Raw genomic sequence first — 24174 nt, 5'->3', positions numbered from 1 at the left:
TACATTGCTCTAGCTGACTGGCATCAGTATATGAATCGGCTTTGCAGATGCTACATAAGAAAGCAGAAATGGGTTGTCTTGACACATTTTTTACTCCAATTCCCATCTTTTTCTCCCAAGGAATACAGGCTATAAAGCTCCAAATATTACCACACACATTACAAGAGCCCACAGGTATCCATCCACTGAAACCAAGGACTGCGCAGGTGAAGTCATTTAATATTTTGTTTTGCTAGATTTGGAAGCCTCCAGGCAATGGTGTTGTGCTGCAAACGGAAAATATATTTGAAGGGCATCTGCTAACAAGTAAACCATCTGTATGTAATCCATTCTATTTTCTATTCCATTTCAGATTTAGTTTTAATAAAGTAATACAAATCATTTAAAGAAAAAACCTTTAATTTAAAATTCTGATCTATGCATAAAATTCATTTTTATATCACGGTTAAATTTAGTACAAACTATAAAAATGTTAACACTGAAGTTTTCAACAGAAGTCTATTAAGATGCCTTAGAAAAATTAAACAACAGCAAGTCATTTACTGCTATGAGGTTAATACATAAAGAAACATTCACACATTTTACTGAAATTTTCAGCAAATAACTTTAGCCATAATACTTATAAGTTCAAAAGTTGTGTGTGGCTCTACAGCAATTATAATTTGCAATGAAAACAATAAGCCAAATCTTTTTGAGCTAATCAGAACAATCCTAGCTACAAAATTGGCTGAAATTTGCAAACCTTAAAAAGAACACCAATTGTGAATGGAATAGGTATCATAACTTAGCTTACAGTGGAAGATGGTAAAAACTCGATGCTTAAGACTGAATTGCACAAGGAAAATATTAGGGGAAAAAACACTCAGCTATTACTGATAGCTATTACTTTAAAAAAATATTAGATCATTCTTATAGTAAAAACATGAAATGAATCCAAGCCAGACAGTACTGAGTTTTTACACAAGCCTCTTTTGTATTCAATGTTGTTTATTGAGGAGTGAATAAGAGACTACTGCCAGACATGCCAATGACACTTCACATTCAAGGGCTGGAAGCTGGAAAGCTTCCCGACTGAGTCACTGTATAAGCCTTCTGGGAAAAAGAACCAAAGTGACATCAAATATGCCATCTTCATGCTTGTTGTCTGTCATCAGTTTTTTTCAACTTTTGGGTCTAGTGGTTTGCTGGGTAGTAGGCTTCTTTCTACCCTACAGAAAGACTCACACTCCAATTAACAATGAACACTGAGTGCAGAGCAATCTGTGTGAACACACATCTACGCTGAGTAACTGTTCTTAAAGCTGTTTTTCCTTAAATTTCCTTACGTCTAACAAGAAAAATTAATTTGATTTCCCTTTCCCCTTCAGGTGGGTGGGTTATACCAATAGAAAAATACTCTTCAGTGCTACTGCAGGGCTTCCAGGAACTCCTTCACTGGTCTGGTAGAAATCCATGGAAACTCCATTCTGCAACACAGCGCTGCTCTTCCTGCTCATGGCTCTCCAGAATGGCCTACACACAACACTACCGCTCTCTTTTGCTCAAAAACAAAACAAAGAAACCTAAACGAAAGGGTAAGCGTTTATTTGGAGTTAGTTTTCTGGTGGGTGACATTAAGGCCCTTCACGCAGAGTTCAGGAGCTCCTGAATGGCGGCCTGCTGCTCAGGACTGAGCTGTGCTATGCACTCAGTCCACAGTCCTCCAGAAGTCTAGGGAAAGAAACATGTTCAGAGACTTAGACATGGCAAAATGCTCATTTGGAAGGATTTAATCATCATCATAGGTAGACTGTAATAATGCCAAAATACCTTCTCCCTAGGTAGTTTATTTTGATGAGTATCATTGTAAAAGCAAGAAATCTGTTCATTTTTTTAAAGTTCATTTCATTTACAGTAAGGTTTCATTTTTGCATTGATAAAGCTACACAAAGCAGGTAACATCTTAAAGTAACCCATATACCACATGAATATAGGAAGTAAAAATCATCTATAAAGTTTCTTGGCAGGTGCCAAGTTATTATTACATCTCAATTTTTTTTCTTCAGATAGGCAGAAAAACTACACATAATAAGCTTGTGTTAAGCACCAACTGGTAGGCTCAAAATGTCCTAAGCTGAAGGTTTTAATTCTAATAATAAGAACATATGGATGGATTACATTAAGTATAATCCATTTGAGGCTTACAGACAAGAGACTATGAAAATATAAAAATAAAATTCCCTTAGCTATTAGATTTCTAGTTTCTTCTCATAGAGGAATATAAAGACAAAAAGGCTTTATCTCCCCTTTCCCAATTCAACCAAATCAGCTTACCTGTACTTGGCGAACGACATTGGCCAGACGTTTGGCACAAGGATCTTCATGTTTAATTGCCTCGTGCATTTCTCCTTCCGCAATTATACTAAATATTTTGGGCAGATTGGTATTGTTTGGGCCAAGAACAATTGGATGATTACTGACAAACAAGAAGAAAACCTTAGTAAGTGAAATTTATAAGGAGAAATATGATTATGTGTTCACTAAGAAAACCAGCCATTCTTACATATGAACTCTTTAGTTTCTTCCTAAATAAGAAAAAAAAAAAAAATACTGGACTCATCTCTCAGGATTGTTTTAAGGGCCAAACACAACAGAATGTTCCAAATACTTTATAAATAATTTGTGATGTCTTAAAAAAATGTATTGTATTACTAAGTTTCTTAACACAAATTTTATTTTGCTACTACAAAATTGCTTCTAAAATAACTCTGAAGTTCAAAAAAATTATATAAACATTTCAAGAACAAACTGGGAAATAAACTCAGGCAAGTTTAACAGGAAAAAACCTAACAGTGAATTTAAGAATTCTAGTCTTTGTCACTAAGAGAATTTCAGAGTAGTCGTTTTCAAGGGAGATGATCAAATAGCATAATTAAGACCTGGTCATTTCAGATGCAGGAGCAGGTCAGGAGCACGTAGTCTGCAGGATGGCTGTTACATTCCTTAATGATGTACTCAGTGGAAGACTCAAACCCATTTCTTATGTGAACTTGAACTTAAAACAAGCATGGAGAATATGCCTGTTGGCCTATTGCTACAAACTCCACTGGTTGTAGCCCTTAAATTTATTCATAACCTAAAAATAATAATCAATAGTGACAGAGCTTAGATCTGATTATATTTGGGGGGAACTTGGACTTAGAAAACAGACACTAAACAACATGCCCTTAGGCCAGGTTTGGTGGCTCATGCCTGTAATCCCAGCACTTTGGGAGGCTGAGGTGGGAGAATATCTTGAGGCCAAGAGTTTGAGACCTGCCTGGGCAAAACAGTTAAGACCTTGTCACTACCAAAAAAATTTAAAAATACAGAAATAAATAATTAAAGTGCCTCATCTGTTGAATCTAATTTCATAAAGAATAACTCAAAATTAGAGCTTATTATAAGGGCAATGTTAACCGTGATATGGTTTCTTAATATGACTTATAAAGACAGCACTGTTATAAACCTATCCAACTGAGGACTGTGCAGAGATCATCGGTTAAACCTTAAAAGACTGATGTTAAACAAGAAAAATCAGGAAGCACTGTGGAGGGGAAGGAAATAAGGTCACAGTCTGCTTTCTTACCTTTCAATCAGGTCACACAGATAATTGAAAGTCTGAACAGCTTCTTCTTTATCTTCATGTAGTGGAAGCCAAGACAACCAGTGTGGAAGGACCTCTTCAACATTTACACAGTCAGGCTTGAACTTCATGATTTTCCCTACTGCTGAGATGCAGTTCTCTGTAGCATTGACATTTTCTTTGGTCTTAGAATCCGCAGACTGAATAACTCTTACCAGCAGGGGAAGTGCTTCTAAAATAAGCATTTCAAAGAAGTTCAGCTAAAATCTCACACTTTCATGCAAATGAATATACATATTTTTGTTTTTGGTCCAGATATTGATTATGGTACAGAAATGTTAAAATGTATGGGAAGTGTTGTCTTCTTGGCTATGTCATTACAGAATGGTAACAGGGGGGACTGCCACAGCATGGACAGGAGCACTAGTCCTCTACTAACTTAGAGACCCAGAGAGATTAGTGGCCTCCAGATTTATAGTACTCACCACATCACGCGAGGGTACTTCAGCTTTAAAAGCTGCTGAACTATATTCCCCAATAAGTTTTAAAAGTCCTATTCTGCCAGGCATGGTGGCTCATGCCTTTAATTCCAGCACTTTGGAAGGCTGAGGTGGGCCGATCACAAGGTCAGGAGATCGAGACCATCCTGGCTAACACGGTGAAACCCCGTCTCTACTAAAAACAGAAAAAATTAGCCAGCTGTGGTGGCGGGTGCCTGTAGTCCCAGCTACTCGGGAGGCTGAAGCAGGAGAACTGCTTGAACCCGGGAGGCAGAGGTTGCAGTGAGCCGAGATTGCGCCACTGCACTCCAGGCTGGATGACAGAGCAAGACTCCGTCTCAATTAAAAAAAAAAAAAAAATTCCTATTCTAAGGCGATTGTATATCACCAAAACGCAAAGAGAAATGCACCCCGGAAGGCTGGGGGCAGGGGATGCCTTTGATTCTATTTCTATGAGAATAAATCATATCTTTTTATCATCTAAAATCCTAAATGCTACAGATGAGATGTTTGAAAACAGACTACAGCAGAAATAGGCAAATAATGTTTGGGAGTGTGGTAAAGAGTAAAGTAGGGATACACAGGATGTCTGGAATGCACGTAACTGAATAAGCAAAGGTACCTGTACAAAAAGGGCGATAATTATCTCCACCATACTGTGCCATGACTCCCAGGCCATATGCAGCTGCTTGCCTGACTTCTGGGCTGTTGTCACATACATATTGGAGCATTGGTCTTAGGAAATATTCTGCATATTTAAATGAGGCTGGACTACAGTGTTCTATGACATCATCAAAGATGCATAATCCCCATTGTCTGTCTGGCCATGGTCTATGTGGACACTACAAAAGAAATTCTCTTTTAAGCTTCAAATACTGGTGTACACAAAGAATGTAAAGAAATATTCACTATAGACTATCTGCTTACATTGATATTCCTGATATAGGCAAAAGAAAAAAGAAAACATAGTAACAACCACTTCTTGTGACCAATGATATTCAATCAAATACACAGATTTAATAAAATTTAGGTTTCAAAGACATGTGTGATTTGTTACAGAACTCTACAATCTGACACTATCACACAGAAGAACTGACAGTGGCAGCATTGTATATAAATCTACTTTGTAAAAAAGACAATGGTAATGCTACATTAAAAAAATACAATAATAATAAAAGCTGCAAAGATCTTAACATATAGCATTTATTCAACAGGCTAAGTCATGTGTGCCTGAATCTTTTTAAAAATGTAATGTACTACTTAATATAATAAAATGCAAAATTGAAAGCCAAAAAGAAAAATTCCAAACATCTGATGACAGCTGCTAATTTATAATATATTTTTAAAAAACCCAATACATGGCTGGGTGCGGTGGCTCACGCCTGTAATCCCAGCACTTTGGGAGGCCAAAGCGGTCGGATCACAAGGTCAGGAGTTTGAGACCGGTCTGGCCGATACGATGAAACCCCGTCTCTATTAAAAACCAACAAAAAAACACAACTAAAGATACAAAAAAAACCCCCCAAAAAACTGAATAGGCCATTATATGATGTGTTGATGTAGGCCCATAAATGGAAACACATGTATCTACTACCGTGATGGGGGGTGTTAATGGTGCTGAGGCCATACATGCATGGGGGCACAGGCATGTGGGAAATCTCTGTACCTCCTGTTCAATTTGGTTGTAAATCTAAAACTGCTTTAAAATAGGAAGTCTAGAGCTGGGAGCAGTGGCTCATGCCTATAATCCTAGCACTTCGGGAGGCCAAGGCGGGTGGATCACGAGGTCAGGAGTTGGAGACCAGCCTGGTCAACATGGTGAAACCCCATCTCTACTAAAAATACAAAAAATTCGCTGGGCGTGGTGGCGTGCGCCTGTAATCCCAGCTACTCGGGAGGTGGAGGCAGAAGTGCTTGAACCCAGAAGTTGGAGGCTGCAGTGAGCCGAGATCGCGCCACTGCACTCCAGCCTGGGCGACAGAGCAAGACTCTATCTTGAGAAAAACAAATAAACAAAAGTCTATAAAACATTTTTTAAAACATCAAATATATGGGTGAGAGAAGGTTTTTAAAAAAAAAAAAAAAAAAAAAAAAATATATATATATATATATATATATAAGCCCATTATCCATAATCCATGATTGCTGGTAGTACATAACAAAGATAATTGAATTATCTATGGTCCACTAAAAAAGAAGTAACCATTCTGTTTCCTTTTATTAATTTAGGAGGGCATATATAATCTGAAATAATAAAAAAAAAATCACTTGTATGTCTTTCAGATGTGTTAGAACTGAATTGGCCTATGGAAAACTAAGGTAGGAATCTTCAAGCATACAATGAATGAGAAAATATCCAGGGTAATGCAGTCAACTTGATAAAATCAAAGATGTACAATGGAAACAATCATTTCTGAGACCCATTTTAACTTCAAGCATTAGATTTTATGCTGCAATGAAAACAATTCTAGGTTAACTATCCAAAACAACTACTAAGAAAGGTAACACTTACAATGAGGTTGACAATTAACGGAAGCAGCTGTTCAAACCATGGTAATACCTTTTCTTTGTAGCTACTGAATATTGAATGTAAAATATCTGACACTTTGGTCAGAATATAAACATCATTATCATCCTAGAAAAAAAAACACACACACACACACACCCCCATATGGATTAAAAAGTATATTTTCTATCATCAATAGTAACATTTATAAAAACCTTAAAAAATGCAGAAAATCAATTTCTCATTCCTGAATTAAGGGTAAATCAAGAGTCTAGAGACTGAAGTCAAGGGTGGGTTATCATGTCTCTTACTAATCAAAGGCCAGTCTTACTTGGAAAGACAAAGGTGTGTGGCAAGAACTGTATTTACTGCAAAGATTTTCCTCAGAACATAATTAAAATAGATGGGTTGAAAAATTATCTCTAATTTCTACATTCTGAAATGAAGGTGTTTTTACTATTTTTACTTTGTTTTCAGCAGGATAATCCTCATTTCAGGGCGGATGGTGGGGAGAATGGGGTCTCGCTGTTAGTGGCAATTTGGGCCTACAAGCATGTGGGCACCTTCAGGAAGCTGGTACTACCTACATGGTAGCACTGGCCCACCAAGCGGCCACAGATGAGATGCTGGACTCTAAACATACAATGAAGTATGCTTGACAGTCCTAGGTGGTTTGATGAGAGAACTAAGTAACCTGGTGAAAAAGGCCCCAGACGGTCAATAGTGTGACTCTGGGCAATCATTTCACACTGGAATTTTAGGTTACTCATCTTTAAAACAGTGAAAGCACCACAAAATACAAATGGTTGTTGTGAGCAGTATGTAAATGAACTAGGAAAACCTCAAGGTGTTTTGCTGAGTGAGGTATTACAACAAAATGCACATAGCACCAAAAGACATATCAGTTTAATTTCAGATTACTCATTCATAAATTAAGAGGGGAAATATATCCAATTCCTCTGCTAAAGACTGATAATTACATCAGAATGACAAGTCACATAAATCAGAAACTGAGGCATTTACAAGTCTTTCAGATGCAAGTGGTCATGGAAGTAAGTTCCAAAGGGAAAAATTTACCTCATCTTGTAGTGACTCTTCGACCTGTTCATCATAGTCTTCATCTTGTCTTTTAACTAAAACACACCCAAATAAATGTTTTTAAATGATCACCAAAATGGTCAAGGATTGTATTCAGAAATAAAAGCATGGAAAACTTACCTTGTCGTAATTCTTGATTTTTAAAATGTTCTTCAAGCTTTGCTTTCAATATACCTCCTAGTTCTTCAAAGTGTTCATTATTAAGGCATCCATCTCCCATTACTTCAATGCACTAATGAGGTTGAGAAAAGAAAACAATCCATAAGATTAGGGGTGTTGAAAGTCTAAAGTTAAACTTCACTAAGAATCATACGGAAAAATGAACACAGTTCAGTATCCTGGAAGATTAGTTATTTACATATGCTTAGCTTGTATTTGTTAGAATGACAGCATTGTAGAGATTGGAGTTAGAAAAAACATTTTCTTTTAAACATTACTGAGCACACCTAGATGCCAGGCATCATGCCAGGTACTGACGATTCAAAGATGGAACACACACATGCATACACACACACCAGCTCCTAAGGAACACAACTGCTATATCCATACTCGGTACACACAACATACAAGAACACTGAAGGAAGGGTATTAGAGGTAGAAGAAATAATATACGCAAAGGTATGGAAGCATGCTTTCTTCGGAAAAACAGAAGGAGTTCTGAATTACAAGAGTGTAAATAAGGATACATAAAGATGCTGAGAAATTGTAAATCATCTTCAATCAAGATTGGAGCAAACTACAAGGTGTGCAAAATGGGATGACACTGTATGAGAAAGGAAGTGACTCAATGAAGAGCAAGGCAGTGCTTGAGGAAAGCAGAACGAACTGAGAGCAAAAGAAAGGAGAGATCTGGAGCAGACCAAGGGGGCTATTTCAACGGCATGAAAAAGAGATGGGGCAATGAAAAAAAAACAGAGAGGAACTGAGGAAAGTAGAAAGAACAGAAACTAGAGATGATACCCAAGCTTCTGTAGTTGGATTATTAAGTACAAGACTAAAATACTATTCAGAATTTCTTCTCTTTTTCCAAAGAATGCATGCTTTCGTGCCGTTGTCTGTATCATTCCCTCTACCTATACTGCCCTTCCAAGGCAAATTTACCCTCTTTAAAAGAAACATAATAATACCAAAATATTAAAACAAAAAATTTAACATTTTTATTTTTTAAAAAATCATACACTACAGCATATACAAATTTATTTAGCTGGCCTACACCTGTAATCCCAGCACTCTGGGAGGCCGAGGAGGATCACCTGAGGCCAGGAGATAGAGACCAGCCTGGGGAACATCTATCAAAAATACGAAAAGTAGCAGGTGTGGTGGCACATCCCTGTAATCCCGACTACTTGGAAGGATGACGCATGAGAATTGCCTGAACCCAGGAGGCGAAGGTTCAAGTGAGCTGCGACTGTGCCACTGCACTCCAGCCTGGGTAACAGAGTAATACTCTGTCTCAAAAAAAATTTTTTTTAAACTTTTAGCAAGACTAATAAATGAACATACTATCTTATACATATTTTTTAAGAGAAAAATATTCACCTTTGCAAAAGAATGCATTATTTCTGAGAGGACGTCTGAATCTGGTTCTGTACCAATGGCCTTAATTAGCGCATCACACATAAAATGCCACATCTGTGTGAGATACTCAGGACCACGGACTCTTGCACACTCCAGGAGAAGAGGCATGGATTCTGCTGCTGCCACTCGAACACGTTTCATTGTTAAGGAACCTCAAAAGACTGTTTATTATTTCACTTAAATGTTAAAGGGTTCAATGCATTAATAGGAGTGCTAGGCAACTTCTGTTTATCTAAGATATCCAAGAGCTTGTGTTAAATATAAAGCAAGTATAAAAATAGAAAAGACATACCTCCCGTCTCCTGTCACCTATAATAGTGGCAGGAATAAGTCCAGCAGCAGTGAAGGGCTGCCTACTGCTCAAATGTAAACCAAAATACAAAAATGACTATGAAAGGACCCATGACCATTAACATGCCTCAAGATGTACCCACCTCAAAACCTCAGGTAGTATGTTTCTAATAAATGCAACTGAAGCATTTCCCTGAAAAAAACTACCGAGGACCTCTTCCTATGCTGGCCTTTTCAGTTTTCAATAAAGATTAAATTGTCTTTCCCTATCTAATCTCATTTACAAAATAAGGTCTTGATAACTTCCTCTTAAAAGCAATTTCACTTTGTCCTCTGGCATCCTGGGAAGTAAGTCTTTGTGGGGTAAAAGCTGTCTTCTGTAAAGGACACCACTATAGGATATCGTAAGAGGAATGATGACAAAGGGGCTTTGGAGTCAGAGAGATCGGGGTTTGTGTCTGGGCTCTAACATTCTCTTGTGTGTAAAGACATAAAAATGTACCAGAAAATATTAATTATGACTACTATTATGTTAAGAAGGATATTGGAATGCAGATGAGGGTGGATCACCTGAGGTCAGGAGTTCGAGACCTGCCTGGCCAACGTGGTGAAAACCCGTCTCTACTAAAAACAAAAAACAAACAAACAAAAAAAACAAAAAACAAAAGTTAGCTGGGCATGGTAGCACATGTCTGTGATCCCAGCTACTCAGGAGGCTGAGGCAGAAGAATCACTTGAACTTGGGAGGTGGCGGTTGCAGTGAGCTGAGATCGTGCCACTGCACTCCAGCCTGGGCAACAGAGTGAGAGACTGTCTCAAAACAGAATGCAGATGTACCAAGCGACGTTTCCCCCTAAAGGTGCTATCCACATTGGAAATGGAGGATTCTCACTGCTACAGAAAGTTGACTATCTATCGCTGGTTCTCTAATCTATTAAGACAGGTCTTTGCCAGGCACAGTGGCTCACGCCTTTAATCCCGTAACTTTGTGGGGCCAAGGCAGGAGGATTGCTTGAGCCTAGGAGTTTGAGACCAGCCTGGGCAACACAGGGAGACCTTATCTCTACAAAATAATAATAAAAATATAGCTGGGCATGGTGTTGTGCACGTAGGTCCCAGCTACTTGGGAGGTTGTGGTTTCAGTGAGTCCTGATCACGCCACTGCACTCCAGCCTAGGTGACAGAGTGAGACACCATCTTTTAAAATAAAAGTCTTATTTTCTTAACGTTTACCAAAAGATATTTGGGGAAAGTAGCAACTATATATAATTGTAATCATTTGCTAATTATTTATCCTTAAATCCTTAAGTGGGCCACAGAAAGCTGACAAACAGAGGATAGGTGACATTTTCTTTTTCATCTTTTGGCACAAGTGGAAACAAAGGCACACGCAGAGGACCGAGTTTATCACCCTGAAGCACAGTTAGTGCAAATACAATCATGGTGATGTCTACTTCAGTGAACACTGTCTAATACTCCAAAAAACAACTTTACTAAATCTACACGTTTTGTATTCAAAGGTTGTAGGATATCATCGTGGAAATAAAACTTCAGTAAAGGAACCATCAGTTTGACAACCTGTTCGGTGTACTCCACAAAGCCTTCCTTTAACTCCTTAGCATAGCAAACCTGTAACCAAAGTATTGGGAGGAAATAAAGATTCATGTTAGTTTTCAAGCATTAATATTAACAAACAGCAAAATCATTAAGGACCATAGGAGGTTGTACTTTGACTAGAACTACATTTAAAGCTGCATGTAGAACTGTCAAATTAGTCTTCCAACTAAAAAGAGTATTAAAAGGGTCATGAAATGATTGTAGTATTGGTGAGTGACAAAAAGAAAAAAAAAAGGAAATTATTGTCGTATACATTGTCTTTCCAAGGCTGGAATCATTCATATTCTATTCAGCAAGTTTTAGCCAATACATCGAACAAAATGTATCACTTATTAGAGGAAAAATCATTCTAAAAGATACATCACCCCTTCCCCAACCCATCAGTTAATTGTAGCATTTACTTTGTAAATGTGTAGCAAACAGGCTTCTGTTATTTTGTATTTTTAAAAAATCATGGCTGGGCCCGCTGGCTCATGCTTGTAATCCCAGCACTTTGGGAGGCCGAGGCGGGTAGATCACGAGGTCAGAAGTTCAAGACCAGCCTGGCCAACACAGTGAAACCCCATCTCTACTAAAAATAAAAAAATTAGCCAGGCATGGTGGCGGCTGCCTGTAACGCCAGCTACTTGGGAGGCTGAGGCAGGAGAATCGCTTGAATCCAGGAGGTAGAAGTGGCACTGAGCTGGGATCGTGCCACTATACTCCAGCCTGGGTGACAGAATTAGACGGATCGCGAGGTCAGGCGTTCGAGACCAGCCAGGCCAACGTGGTGAAAACCTGCCTCTACTAAAGATAGAAAAAATTAGCCAGGCGTGGTGGTGCACGCCTGTAATTCTAGCTACTCAGAAGGCTGAGGTAGGAGAATCGCTTGAATCCAGGAGGCAGAGGTTGCAGTGAGCTGAGGTCAAGCCATTGCACTCCAGCCTGAGGGACAGAGTGAGACTCCGTCTCAAAAAGCAAAAAGAAACCCCAAAAAACCTAATTGTTTCATTCTCTTCTACTACATCTAAAGATTATTTTAAGATGTTATTATTTGTATTTGCTCTCCAGTTGAGAGGGGAAAAAACCCACAAAAATCCAAAGTGTTTATAATTTATAGATACTAAGTATTGTAGATGACAATAAGAAATATACTTTTAAATGAATTAGAACATGTAATATAAATACAAAATAAAATTGAAGCAACTTTTATTTAGGTTTACTTAACTGCTAAATTTGTAATATACCATAATTTCTAAAATCTAACTTTAAAAATAAGTATTAGCCAGGTGCGGTGGCTCACGCCTGTAATCCCAGCACTTTGGGAGGCCGAGGCAGGCGGATCACCTGACGTCAGGAGTTCAAAACCAGCCTGGCCAAAAAGGTGAAACCCCATCTCTACTAAAAATACAAAAAAAAGCCGGCTGTGGTGGCAGGCGCCTGTAATCCCAGCTACTCAGGAGGCTGAGGCAGGAGAATCACTTGAACGCCGGAGATGGAGGTTGCAGTGAGTCGAGATCATGCCACTGCACTCCAGCCTGGGTGAAAAAGAGAGACTCCATCTCAAAAATAAATAAAATAAAATAAAATAAAATAAAATAAAGTATTATCCTTCACTTTAAAACGCATGCTTATAAAGAAAACTAGGAACTAAATACACATACGCACACCATAAGCACCATAAGGGATAATAACTGAACATTTTGATTTTCCTGCTGTATCTATTTTTTTACACAATTGAAATCATACCAGTTTTGTTTTACATTAAATAGCATGAACACACTTCTGTTAATTTGTTTAAAAAATATTTCATGGCCACCTACTATAGACTAAGAACAAAACAAACAAAAATCCTTCCCTTGTGTAGCTTATATTCTAAAGTCTTTGTAATGGCTGTATATTTATCATTCATCTTCCCGCTAACAGGAATTTGGGCTATTTGCTGTTTTTTGCTATTTAAAACAGCACTGATAATGAAAGGTTTATCCACATAATTTCTTTAAAATGGAAAGAAAACTTTGCTTTTTAAGGAATATATTCCTAGCTCTCCAAAGTAATTTCTTTAGCAGCTATTAAAAGCACTCATATAAAATGTATATAAATATAAGATGTAAAACAAAAGTTTAGTAAAAATAGTGCTCTCTTACCAACATCTGGCAAGCAGTTGATTTTTCTTCTAGTCCTGCAGTTTTAATACCAAAGCTTTGCTGATCTCCAAGGTTCACAAATTCCCAACCATCATCATCACTCATATTCTCCATGTCTTGGGCTATTAACGGAAAACAAATCCGTATGACAAATAATAACAAAGAGAGAACTATTACAACCGATAGGTCCTTCTAAAGACACCTACTATCTAAAAGGGCTACTTCAGGCTTAATTGAAGCCGTCTTCATTAAAGGCCCCATAACCACTGGAAGGTACTGCTGAAATTCTTTTCCAAGGATTTTGCACATTCTGGCCCATGCTGAGATCATGTAAGAGATCTGGGGAAAAAATTTAAAATTAAAAAAATAGATTAAAAACCAATGGGTAAATGTGATAAAGTCATTTCCTTATTTCATAGAAATAATGTTTTATTGATACGTTTACAGTACTTAAGCAATAAGAGCATTTCTAAAGGTTATATACTTAAAAGGTTCAGAATCAATAATGAAATCCCTGTGAACTCACCCTACACTGGGATATGGACGGCAGGTGAGGCAAAAGACAAAGACCAGAACCTTGGGTATTTCTTTCTACTTTCAGTAAGTGATTATAGTTTTCTTTCTTAGCATCTGAATCACCTAAATGAAACTAATCACCTAAACAAAGCCAAACATTTCGTCAACTCCCAGTCACAAATTTTTTGAAGACAGAAATGTATTTTATCTGACTCTGTATCCCTATTGCCTGCCACTCCATTCATTAAACATTAAAACCCAAGAAACAAAACATCCTTTTCCCTTAGCTGTTATAATTTTCTCGTTAAGTGGCTGAGTATATTTAAAACACCTCTTCTCCTATTACTGTGTTTACACAGACTTCATCATCTGAAATTACCTAGAGAATCTGGTTCCATTCACCATCCCTGCAACCTAGAAAGTGATTCTTATCCCAGTATCTGTCATCTACCTACCTATTTTATTTATTAAGCATGGATAGACACATGCCCCACCTCTTAATGATTTCATATGTCAAAGTCCACCCACTCTTCAGATAGGTACTGGGTGTTTCTCACATGCCAGGCATGAAACTACATGCTGGCTGATACAAAGGTGAGCGACATGCCTTGTCTTTACCACCCTCCCTACTGCTTACAGTCCCCTCAGCCTCCCTACTGTCAGCAGCCTGCTAAGTATCCCTCCTGCCTGTTATCTCGGTACATACAAAACATACATGTATATTTGTATGTCATTTTGCAAAGAAAGCGAACAACAACAAAACACGCTTTCTCTGCAAAATGATATGTTTTCCTATTTAAACTAATACAGTGTGGCTATGTAAAGTCAAAATTTAATTCAACAATTATTTACGGAGTGCCTTGTTATATGTCAGGCGTTGGGAATACCATCAAGATTATGACAAACATTTATGATGTTACTATAACACAGTGCTGGAACTGCCCACCATTGAGACTGAACAGATCAGGAAAATCTTGTAAAGGATAAGAACTGTGAGCAAGCGTTAGCTGGGCGTATATACCTATGTGTGTATGTACATGTGTCGAGAAGCAGGGGTTCCTCCTAATGAAATGCCTTTGTCTGCTCATAGGCAGAGAGGCAAGCAGTGTGTCCTGAGATTCTTGGGTTCTGTATTTTCTGCCAGGGGAGGGAGGTCATGCAGACTTCAAAGGGGTAGGAGACACCTGAATGGAGATGTCTATTACATGCTGGAGAAATGAAACTTCAATTCTGAAGATCTGAAAGTTGCAAGCATACAGAGGAAACCGGAAGCCATGTCTATGAGTGACACTGCTCCATGGGAGTGAGAAGATAAGAGAGCCTTGGACAGAACTCACCAACACCAAAACTCGAGAGTCAGAGAAAGCAAGAGCAACCTACAACAGACTAGAAAAAGTGGCTTGAGAAACAGAAGGAAAATCAGTGAAGAATGTCTCTGCTAGTAGGGGTTGACAGAATGTCAAGAAACCTATCACTCCTTTTGTTTTAAATATATTGAACCATGTGCCGTCCACAACTCATTAGCAGATCAAGGCAAACGCATTAAGACCACTTACCTGAGGATCATCATCTTCCATGTCATTGAAGTCTGTCTGGGTCTTTAACAATAGCTGCATCACATCTGATGCATCCTGCATGAACTAGAGGAAAATACGTAGAGAGACACTCGTTGCTACCGAATTTTGTTTCTTAATTAGCAAAGCGTTGCCAAAAAATTGACTACATTGCCCACATAGGTCATAACCTCCATAGATAAAACTATCATATTGAAAAATTCTCATCTATATTGTGACAGATTTAGTTCACTTTCTAGAAAAATATATTTTCCACTGAAGGGCAGTGGACTACAGTATAAAGGTACTTCTAATGGCATCAGGTGTTAGTCTATGGTTTAAGCATTTCAAGCAGTAAAACTGAATTCAAATTCAGAAAGAAAATTTTGGATTGTTTATAGAATTCACTACATAAAATTTTGTCTATGATTTTCACTTAACTCTTTGCAGTTCTGGTAATCTCCATTGTATAGACAGGCAGCGTTTTAAAGAGAAAATGAAAGCCAGATTATATATAGAGTATGGGACACAGAAGTATTTTATTGGTATAAAACATACCAATGTTTTAGTGGTCAGTGTCTCACAGAAACCAGTTCCAAATATAAATTAATACTGATGCTGGTTTTGAAGAAGGCAAGACAGAGGTTCCCTGATGATAATTCTGAGGGTCAGAACATGAGGGTTCAATGACAGAGAAATTTCTTCTGCATTAGCTTGAACAATTCTGAGATGTTGGCTGAGAAACACATTGGCCAATGGTCCTTGGTAATTATTTTCTGAAGATCTATATGCATAGATTTCTCTCTTAGAGAACATTTGATGCGTTTTAGATTAATAGGAAAGCAAGCAACATGTTTCCAAGCGCACATTTAAAGGGAACTAACATGGATACTGATTTCCACACACCTCCCATGAGATACAGTGTGTGTGGCGGGGAAAGGAGGAGGCATCAAGAGCACAGCTGAGCTAAAAAGAAACCTTAATATTAACAATGAAAAGACGGGCTGGGAGCGGTGGCTCACACCTGTGAGCTGATTGCTTGAGGTCAGGAGATCAAGGCTAGCCTGGCCAACACAGTGAAAGCCCACTTCTACTAAAAACACAAAAATCAGCTGGGAGAGGTGGCGCGTGCCTGTAATCCCAGCTACTTGGGAGGCTGATGCAGGAGAATTGCTTGAACCTGGGAGGCAGAGGTTGCAGTGAGCCAAGATCGTGCCACTACACTCCAGCCTGGGTGATAAGAGAGAGACTTGGTCTCAAAAACAAAACAAAACAAAAAACACCAAACCAAACAATGAAAAGATGAAGGCAGGAATTAATTTGTATATAAAACAGGAGCAATGTGAAAGGAGTAAGGAAAAAAAAACAAGCATCCAGAAAACCATTTATCAGAAGGAAAAAATCCCTCTAGTACTCTCAATGCCTCCACAGCCAAGTTATATACAGTAAATTCAACATAATAGAAATTACTTACTTTTTCCTTCCCAACAGCCAGACCAATGAGGCTAATGCATTCAATAGTTTTTCCTCTCAGAAGTCTCAGTTCTTTTTGAACCGCATTCTCAACGATGTGCTTCAGTGATGGCATAAATAAATCATAGTAGGGGACAAATTTTTCTTCTGCAGTATCTGCAACTGACGCAATGGATGTCACGACTTGTTCCAAAACTAACTTGGTGCCTTTTTGAATCAGCTAGAAGGAAGACACACAAATTATTACTTCAAAGGAAAATTGGAAGAAGTATTTAAATTTACAATTACTACTCCCTTCAAGTTCTTGAATGCTTTTCTGAAACAGCAGAATGAGACCACCTCTCCAGAAGCAGAGACTGCAGGTTTTGGAGGAAATTTTTATAAAAAGAATTTATGTTGAACTATTTATGTGAGTTTTTTTTCTGTCTTCTGTTAACACAATACCCCTTACTCATTTTTGTCTTGTCTCAAAGCACAGCTAATTCTTGAGTATAGATATGGACTCAAAATTTTTGTGTTCATCAACTTTAATGCCTACACTTCATACTCATTTTTTTCTTCACTGATTTCCTCTACTTATATTTTGTGCTGTCTTATTATGTCATAAAGAAAATTCCCTCTTTGGCCCCTTCCTTTATCTTCTAACCACCCCCTCCCCAGAAGATCCCACCAAGGAAACTTGCTGCCTTCTCCTGCATCTGTCTTGCTCAAACAGATGAGATGACCTTTTTCTCTGCACCAAAGACCTGGTGTTCTCTGACCCAGCTAGTAACAAATGCTTACTACCTATCTGCTGCTGGGCCTGTCCTGTCACCAGCAATATTTTAAAATAATTCTTCTGTAATCCCAGCACTTTGGGAGGCTGAGGAGGGCGGATCACTTGAGTCAGGAGTTCAAGACCAGCCTGGCCAACATGGTGAAACCCTGTCTCTAAAAAAACAAACAAATAAATAAATAAATAAACAAACAAATAAAAATTAGCCAGGTGTGGTGGCACACCCCAGTAATCCCAGTTACTCGGGAAGCAGAGGCAGGAGAATTGCTTGAACCAGGGAGGCAGAGATTGCAGTGAGCCAAGATTGTGCCATTGCATCCCAGCTGGGCTGACTAGAGCAAGACTTCCATCTTAAAAAACAAACAAACAAACAAAAAAAAACAAAAAAAAAGGAAGCCAGGCATGGTGACTCACACCTGTAATCCCAGCACTTTGGGAGGCCCAGGCAGGTGGATGACTTGAGGTCAGGAGTTCAAGAACAGCCTGGCCAACATGGTGAAACGCTGTCTCCACTCAAAACACAAAAATTAGCCGGGTGTGGTGGTGCACGCCTGTAATCCCAGCTACTTGGGAGGCTGAGGCAGGAGAATCGCTTGAACCTGGGAGACAGAGGTTGCGGTGAGCAGAGATTGCATTACTGCACTCCAGCCTGGGCAAGACTCCATGTCAAAATAAATTAAAGAATAAAATACAATATTTATTGACTCATATGAACCTGACCCAGTTACTACTTCAGATTTTCATAATTCCTCCCATCAACTACACCCACACTCTCAGCAGAGTTCTTTACCTTGTGTTACACATTCAACCATGTCTTCAGGAAGTTCTCTCACTTCCTGCTTCTGCATCTCAACCTCTGCTCCATGTTTAGTATGGACTGTGCTGCTGGCCTCAGAGGAATGTCTTTCCTCCTCCACTAGGCTACCTTCTCTTCATACAACTCTTCCTCATGAACACTGTCCTCCTATCATCCCATCCCAACAACTCCTTCCACTTATCTTTAAAAACCCACATAGTGCCTCACTGCAGGAAGGAAGGGCAGGGGTACACAGGGCCTCTCACACCACAGCCACCCACCCAAACCTGTAAAGTCACGCTGGATCCATCCATTACTGATTTAACCAACCAACCTATCTGCCTTCAACTTGGTGTCCACCTCGGTCTGCCTTCGGGCACATGCATGTTTCCTTTATCATATTCTTAGTCTGCTGTCATCTGATAGTGAGCACTTGGGCCTTTGTTTTTAAGTCCTCTCTCTTTGGCTTCTGAGACATTGCATTTCTTGTTTGTCTTGCTCTCTGACCAATCACCAGTGCTATGCAAACTGTGGTTTCTTAACTATTTGCTACCAGTTCATATTAAGTATAGGCATTGAGGGCATTAGAAACTTTCACAGCAATTTGAGAGCAGGTTTGTATCTTTTATTTTCTATGCCTTTCTATGCCTTCTGTTCATTTCATTTTTATAACAGTAATCCATTTTCATTGCATTTCACAATAAACTGGGCTAAAATCCTTGCTTTTCACATCTACATCTCTCATGCACTGTGCTGGACTAACATCCTTCAATTGTTTTCAGGTTGCATCCCTTACTTCAGCTGTAACTACAATCATTTTTACTTGGATACTCAAAAATGATCTTGTTTCTACAACTTCTGTGTTTCTGTCACTCTGGTTAGAATAGTCAACATTTTAAAATTTATTCTCTTTTATCTTTTTTTTTTTTTTTTGAAACACAATTTTGTTTTTGCTGCCCAGGTTGGAGTCAAGTGGTGCCACTTCAGCTCACTGCAAGCTCTGCTTCCCGTGTTCAAGTGATTCTCCTGTCTCAGCCTCCCGAGTAACTGGAATTACAGGTGTGTTCCACCACACCTGGCTAATTTTGTATTTTTAGGAGAGATGGGATTTCACCATGCTGGCCAGGCTGGTCTCGAACTCCTGACCTCAGGTGATCCACCTGCCTCAGCCTCCCAAAGTGCTGGGATTACAGGGGTGAGCCACCATGCCTGGCCCTTTCATCTTTTAAAATTCAAACTGCCAGAAACAAACTGTTAATGCTTCCCATGAAATGTCTTTCAGAATCACCTCTTCCACTATTACTATCTAAGCTTCCTGGACAATGACAGTATGATGGTCTTGCCTTAAATCTTCTCTTTTTTGTGTATGCCTCACCCAATGCTACTACACTAATTTCTTACCATATGATGATTTCCTGCAGCATTTAAGAACATAGAATGGTTTTTCACACTTTACATAAATCAGAGTTCAAAAATTTCTCTGCCTTATTTTCAGGGTGATCCATATACTGATTTTACCTGACCTTTAGCTGTATCTTTCCCAATTTCGGTTATCAGCCCACATTTTGGTCAAATCTGAATTTTTCTACTCATCACTCTACAACTCCGAACATCCTCCTTGGTTTTTTTACTTTATATTCTTTATGGTCAGGCTGCAAGTCCCTCTTTCTCCAGTTCTTACCCATCAAATCAACCCAAATTAATCTACAAAGAGAAGGCAGCCTACAGATCTTAAAACTTACCTCTTGAAGCTTAAGTACCATAATGGAATGCAGATGTTTCACCAAATTATCCAAGTATGGAATAAGTAGTGACTTGGGACAGTCTTCAGTGAAGTTAATGAGGGCAGCAGCTGCATGGGCCTGCACACGTTGATTGCCTTGGTCTTCCATGGTCTGCAGCAGAGCTGCAATCACCTGTGAAATGAAACCAAGTGGGCATATATGGTGAAATGTCCACCCCTCTTCCTAAAGTCTGATTTGAGTGTCTGAGGACTTGTTACTTACCTTCTCATGAAATTTCTTTTGGAAACCAGGTGCAAAATCTGTAGCCATCTGTCCCACGGCATTACAGGCTGCATACCTCACTCGTGGATGCTGGAAAACGTTCCCTTTCATTAGTAAAAGCAATAAAGTTTCCACCTGAAGCTACAACACTAATCATTTTCAATCATGTATTTACTGGTACTTACAGGATCCTGAAGAAAAAGTAAAACAAAATTTACTATCTCATTTAGAATTCCTTCCATTTGCTGGTGGCACCCTTCACCAATGGCAGATAAGGCCATCAATCCTGCATGCCGATATTTCCAGTCAGCTACAGAAAAAAATTACAGATGGAATACCAATTAGACACTATAAACATGTCATGCTGGTAGAGGGAGATGTAAAAAAGTTCTTATTTGGGAAAGAGTAACAAAATTTTTTTAGAAAGGGTTATATGTATATATAATGTAATATAAAAACATTTGTATATTTACTTTTTAGAAAAATGAACAGAAAAAGTGCCCAACTAGACTACTTGATTCTAAAAGTATGTATCAGGCCAGGCGCGGTGGCTCACACCTGTAATCCCAGCACTTTGGGAGCCTAAGGCAGGTGGGTCAGGAGTTCAAGACCAGCCTGGTCAACATGGTGAAACCTTGTCTCTACTAAATAATAAAAAAATTAGCCAGGCGTGGTGGCGGCGGGCACCTGTAATCCCAGATACTCGGGAGGCGCAGGTTGCAGTGAGCCAAGACTGAGCCACTGCACTCCAGTCTGGGTGACAGGGCGAGACTCCGTCTCAAAACAAAAACAAACAAACAAACAAAATCCTGTATCAATGGTGTGATCTTCATGTCTGCTTTTAAAATCTACTCTATAAAAATATTCACACAAGGTAAGCCAGAATTCCTGTAGAAGAGTGTTTACATTATTATTTGTAATCAGTAAAAACAATTAGCATGGAATAGGGATTGTGGAATGTATGTGGCAATTAAAAAAAAAATGAGGTAGGCTGTTATGTGGTGATACGACAAACTGTTGAGCAAAAGCTTAAAAAATATGATGTGTCCATACAGTATATTCACTTTAAAAATCCCTTCCGTATATGCATAAATGAGGTCAGAGGAAAGTCTCAGAGAGCTGTTAACAATGGTTACCTGTGAATATGAATTTAAAACCTTGCAAGTTGGCCGGGCACAGTGGCTCACGCCTGTAATCCCAGTACTTTCGGAGGCCGAGACAGGCAGATCACTTAAGGTCAGGAGTTCGAGATCAGCCTGGCCAACATACTGAAACCCCATCTCTACTAAAAATACAAAAATTAGGCCGGGTGCAGTGGCTCATGCCTGTAATCCCAGCATTTTGGGAGGCCGAGGTGGGCGGATCACTTGAGGTTAGGAGTTTGAGACCAGCCTGGCCAACATGGAGAAACTCCGTCTCTACTAAAAGTACAAAAATTAGCTGGGTGTGGTGGTATATGCCTGTAATCCCAGCTATTTGGGAGGCTGAGACAGGAGAATTGCTTGAAACTGGGAGGTGAACATTATAGTGAGCCAAGACTGCACCACTGCACTCCAGCCTGGTTGACAATGAGATTCTGTCTCAAAAAAAAAAAAAAAAAAAAAATTAGCTGGGCATGGTGGCATGTGCCTGTAGTCCTAGTTACTCAGGAGGCAAGGGCAGGAGAATCGCTTGAACCCAGCGGGTGGAGGCTGCAGTGAGCTGAGATCACATCACCCTGGGCAATAGAGTGAGACTCCACCAAAAACCAGACAAACCAACAAATTTCTAACTTAAAACTTCTGCATTTTAATTTAAGAACACATTAATTTATAATTAAAAAAGACAAATGAAAATAAAACACATACAATAATCAACTTTGGGATTGATATATATTATAGGTACAAAGGTAACTGACCAAATAGTAGGGAAATATTCACAGAAATAAAAAAGGATGGCCGGGTATGGTAGCTCATGCCTATAATCCAAGCACTCTGGGAGGCTGAGGCAGGAGGACTGCTTGAAGCCAGGAGTTTGAGACCAGCCTGGGCAACATAGCGAAATCCCATGTCAACACCACCACCAGCAGCAACAGCAATAACAGCAACAGCTGCCCTCCAAGGCAGGTGGGCTTCCACCATCACCTCAGTCAGGGGCAAAAAAAGAAAGAAAGAGTTTCTTTTTTGATAACATTAGATAGAATTTCTTCTTTTAAAAATAAAAGATAACAGATGAAAGAAGATTATATGATTCAAACATTCTAATATTTCTTAAAAGTTCAAATAATGTCACTTTCAAATTCAAATCTAAATATTTTTGGCAAGGAAGTAAATCTGTACATTTTCTTTGGGATTGACAATTTCATGTCAATGAATTGGGTTAAATATGGATGGTAAAAAGACAAGATTAATTTTTTTTTTTTGATGGAGTCTTGATCTGTCGCCCAGGCTGGAGTGCAGTGGCATGATCTTGGCTCACGGCAACCTCTGCCTCCTGGGCTCACGTCATTCTCCTGCCTCAGCCTCACAAGTAGCTGGGACTACAGGCGCCCGCCACCACGCCTGGCTAATTTTTTTGTTTTAGTAGAGACAGAGTTTCATCATGTTAGCCAGGATGGTCACGATCTCCTGACCTCGTGTTCCGCCTGCCTTGGCCTCCCAAAGTACTGGGATTACAGGTGTGAGCCACCATGCCTAGCCAAGATTAATTTTTAACAGTCTAAATATATCTTAGAATTTAAGCTTTAGAAGGGCGCAACTTCACTATTCTAGCATTTGAAGGACATAGCTTACGATTTTGAAGCATTTGCATAATGTGTTCCTTGATCATCGGCAGAACGAGCTTTCCACCAAGTCCACAAGCCATTCGGTCTAGAGCACTCTCGCCTGCAACTGCATTGCTAAACACATAAACAAAATTATGTATTCAATATATCTGAAATACAAAATAAATAGTAGACTCTACAGACATACGTCTAATCGTAGTATTATTAAACTAAGACTGAGAAAGAATTCAAGCTGTCTTTAAATGTGGAACTGAAATTAGGGGTTTAAAAACCCTATAGCTTAGTAAAGAAAAAAAAGAGTAATTGCTTTTATCATGATCCACCATAGTTTAGAAAGTCATGTCTGAATCTTATTTTTCTTTTCTTTTCTTTTTTGAGACAGAGTCTCACTCTGTCGCCCAGGCTGAAGTGCAGTGGCGCTATCTCAGCTCACTGCAAACTCCGCCTCCTGGGTTCACGCCATTCTCCTGCCTCAGCCTCCCGAGTAGCTGGGACTACAGGCGCCCGCCACCACGCCTGGCTAATTTTTTTGTAGTTTTAGCAGAGATGGGGTTTCACCATGTTAGCCAGGATGGTCTCGATCTCCCGACCTCGTGATCCACCCACCTCAGCCTCCCAAAGTGCTGGGATTACAGGCGTGAGCCACTGTGCCTGGCCTGAATCTTATTTTTCAAGACCATCCTCACCCCCTACCGGCTAAAAACTGTTCTCAGAAACAGCTTCTGACACTTTAAACACTCCAGTAAAAGCAGTGTTGAAAGAGCCTTGTGTATTTCATTTCCTAGAAATACAGTCTTCAAACTTGTCAATGAACAGAACATGGAAAACCGAAAAGGGTGCAGAGAATGTATCATTTTCCCCACTGAGTTTATTCACCTTTAAAGGGGTGCAAACTGAACTGCCAGAAACTATGCATAGTTATGTAAACACAATTCTACTGTTTTCTCTGAAAGCTGAAGGGATGTGGGCAT

General features: G+C 39.2%; 1 protein-coding gene across 5 annotated transcripts in view; it reads right to left on the bottom strand.

Moving 5' to 3' along the window:
• Positions 1–381: 381 nt before the first annotated feature.
• The window catches only part of IPO5 (importin 5), a 69415-nt gene continuing 45622 nt past the window's right edge, over positions 382–24174 (bottom strand). For 4 of the 5 annotated variants that reach the window (XM_017951373.3, XM_017951374.2, XM_017951375.3 and 1 more), the window contains 17 exons: positions 23211–23317; positions 20625–20749; positions 20440–20529; positions 20176–20349; positions 16864–17082; positions 15393–15476; positions 13527–13659; positions 13321–13442; positions 11110–11206; positions 9248–9420; positions 7829–7940; positions 7688–7743; positions 6617–6739; positions 4727–4946; positions 3608–3836; positions 2314–2455; positions 970–1710 (listed from right to left, as the gene is read on the bottom strand). In XM_017951373.3, the coding sequence (XP_017806862.1) occupies positions 1624–1710; positions 2314–2455; positions 3608–3836; positions 4727–4946; positions 6617–6739; positions 7688–7743; positions 7829–7940; positions 9248–9420; positions 11110–11206; positions 13321–13442; positions 13527–13659; positions 15393–15476; positions 16864–17082; positions 20176–20349; positions 20440–20529; positions 20625–20749; positions 23211–23317 (2293 nt within the window). In that variant the 3' untranslated portion in view covers positions 970–1623. Of the gene's footprint in view, positions 1711–2313; positions 2456–3607; positions 3837–4726; positions 4947–6616; positions 6740–7687; positions 7744–7828; positions 7941–9247; positions 9421–11109; positions 11207–13320; positions 13443–13526; positions 13660–15392; positions 15477–16863; positions 17083–20175; positions 20350–20439; positions 20530–20624; positions 20750–23210; positions 23318–24174 lie in introns of all 5 variants that reach the window. The other variant, XM_003914015.3, reaches the window with a different exon arrangement.

The sequence above is a fragment of the Papio anubis genome, chromosome 15 (assembly GCF_008728515.1).
Source record: "Papio anubis isolate 15944 chromosome 15, Panubis1.0, whole genome shotgun sequence".
Classification (NCBI taxonomy): Eukaryota; Metazoa; Chordata; class Mammalia; order Primates; family Cercopithecidae; genus Papio; species Papio anubis.
This window is presented reverse-complemented; position numbering and strand designations above follow the sequence as displayed.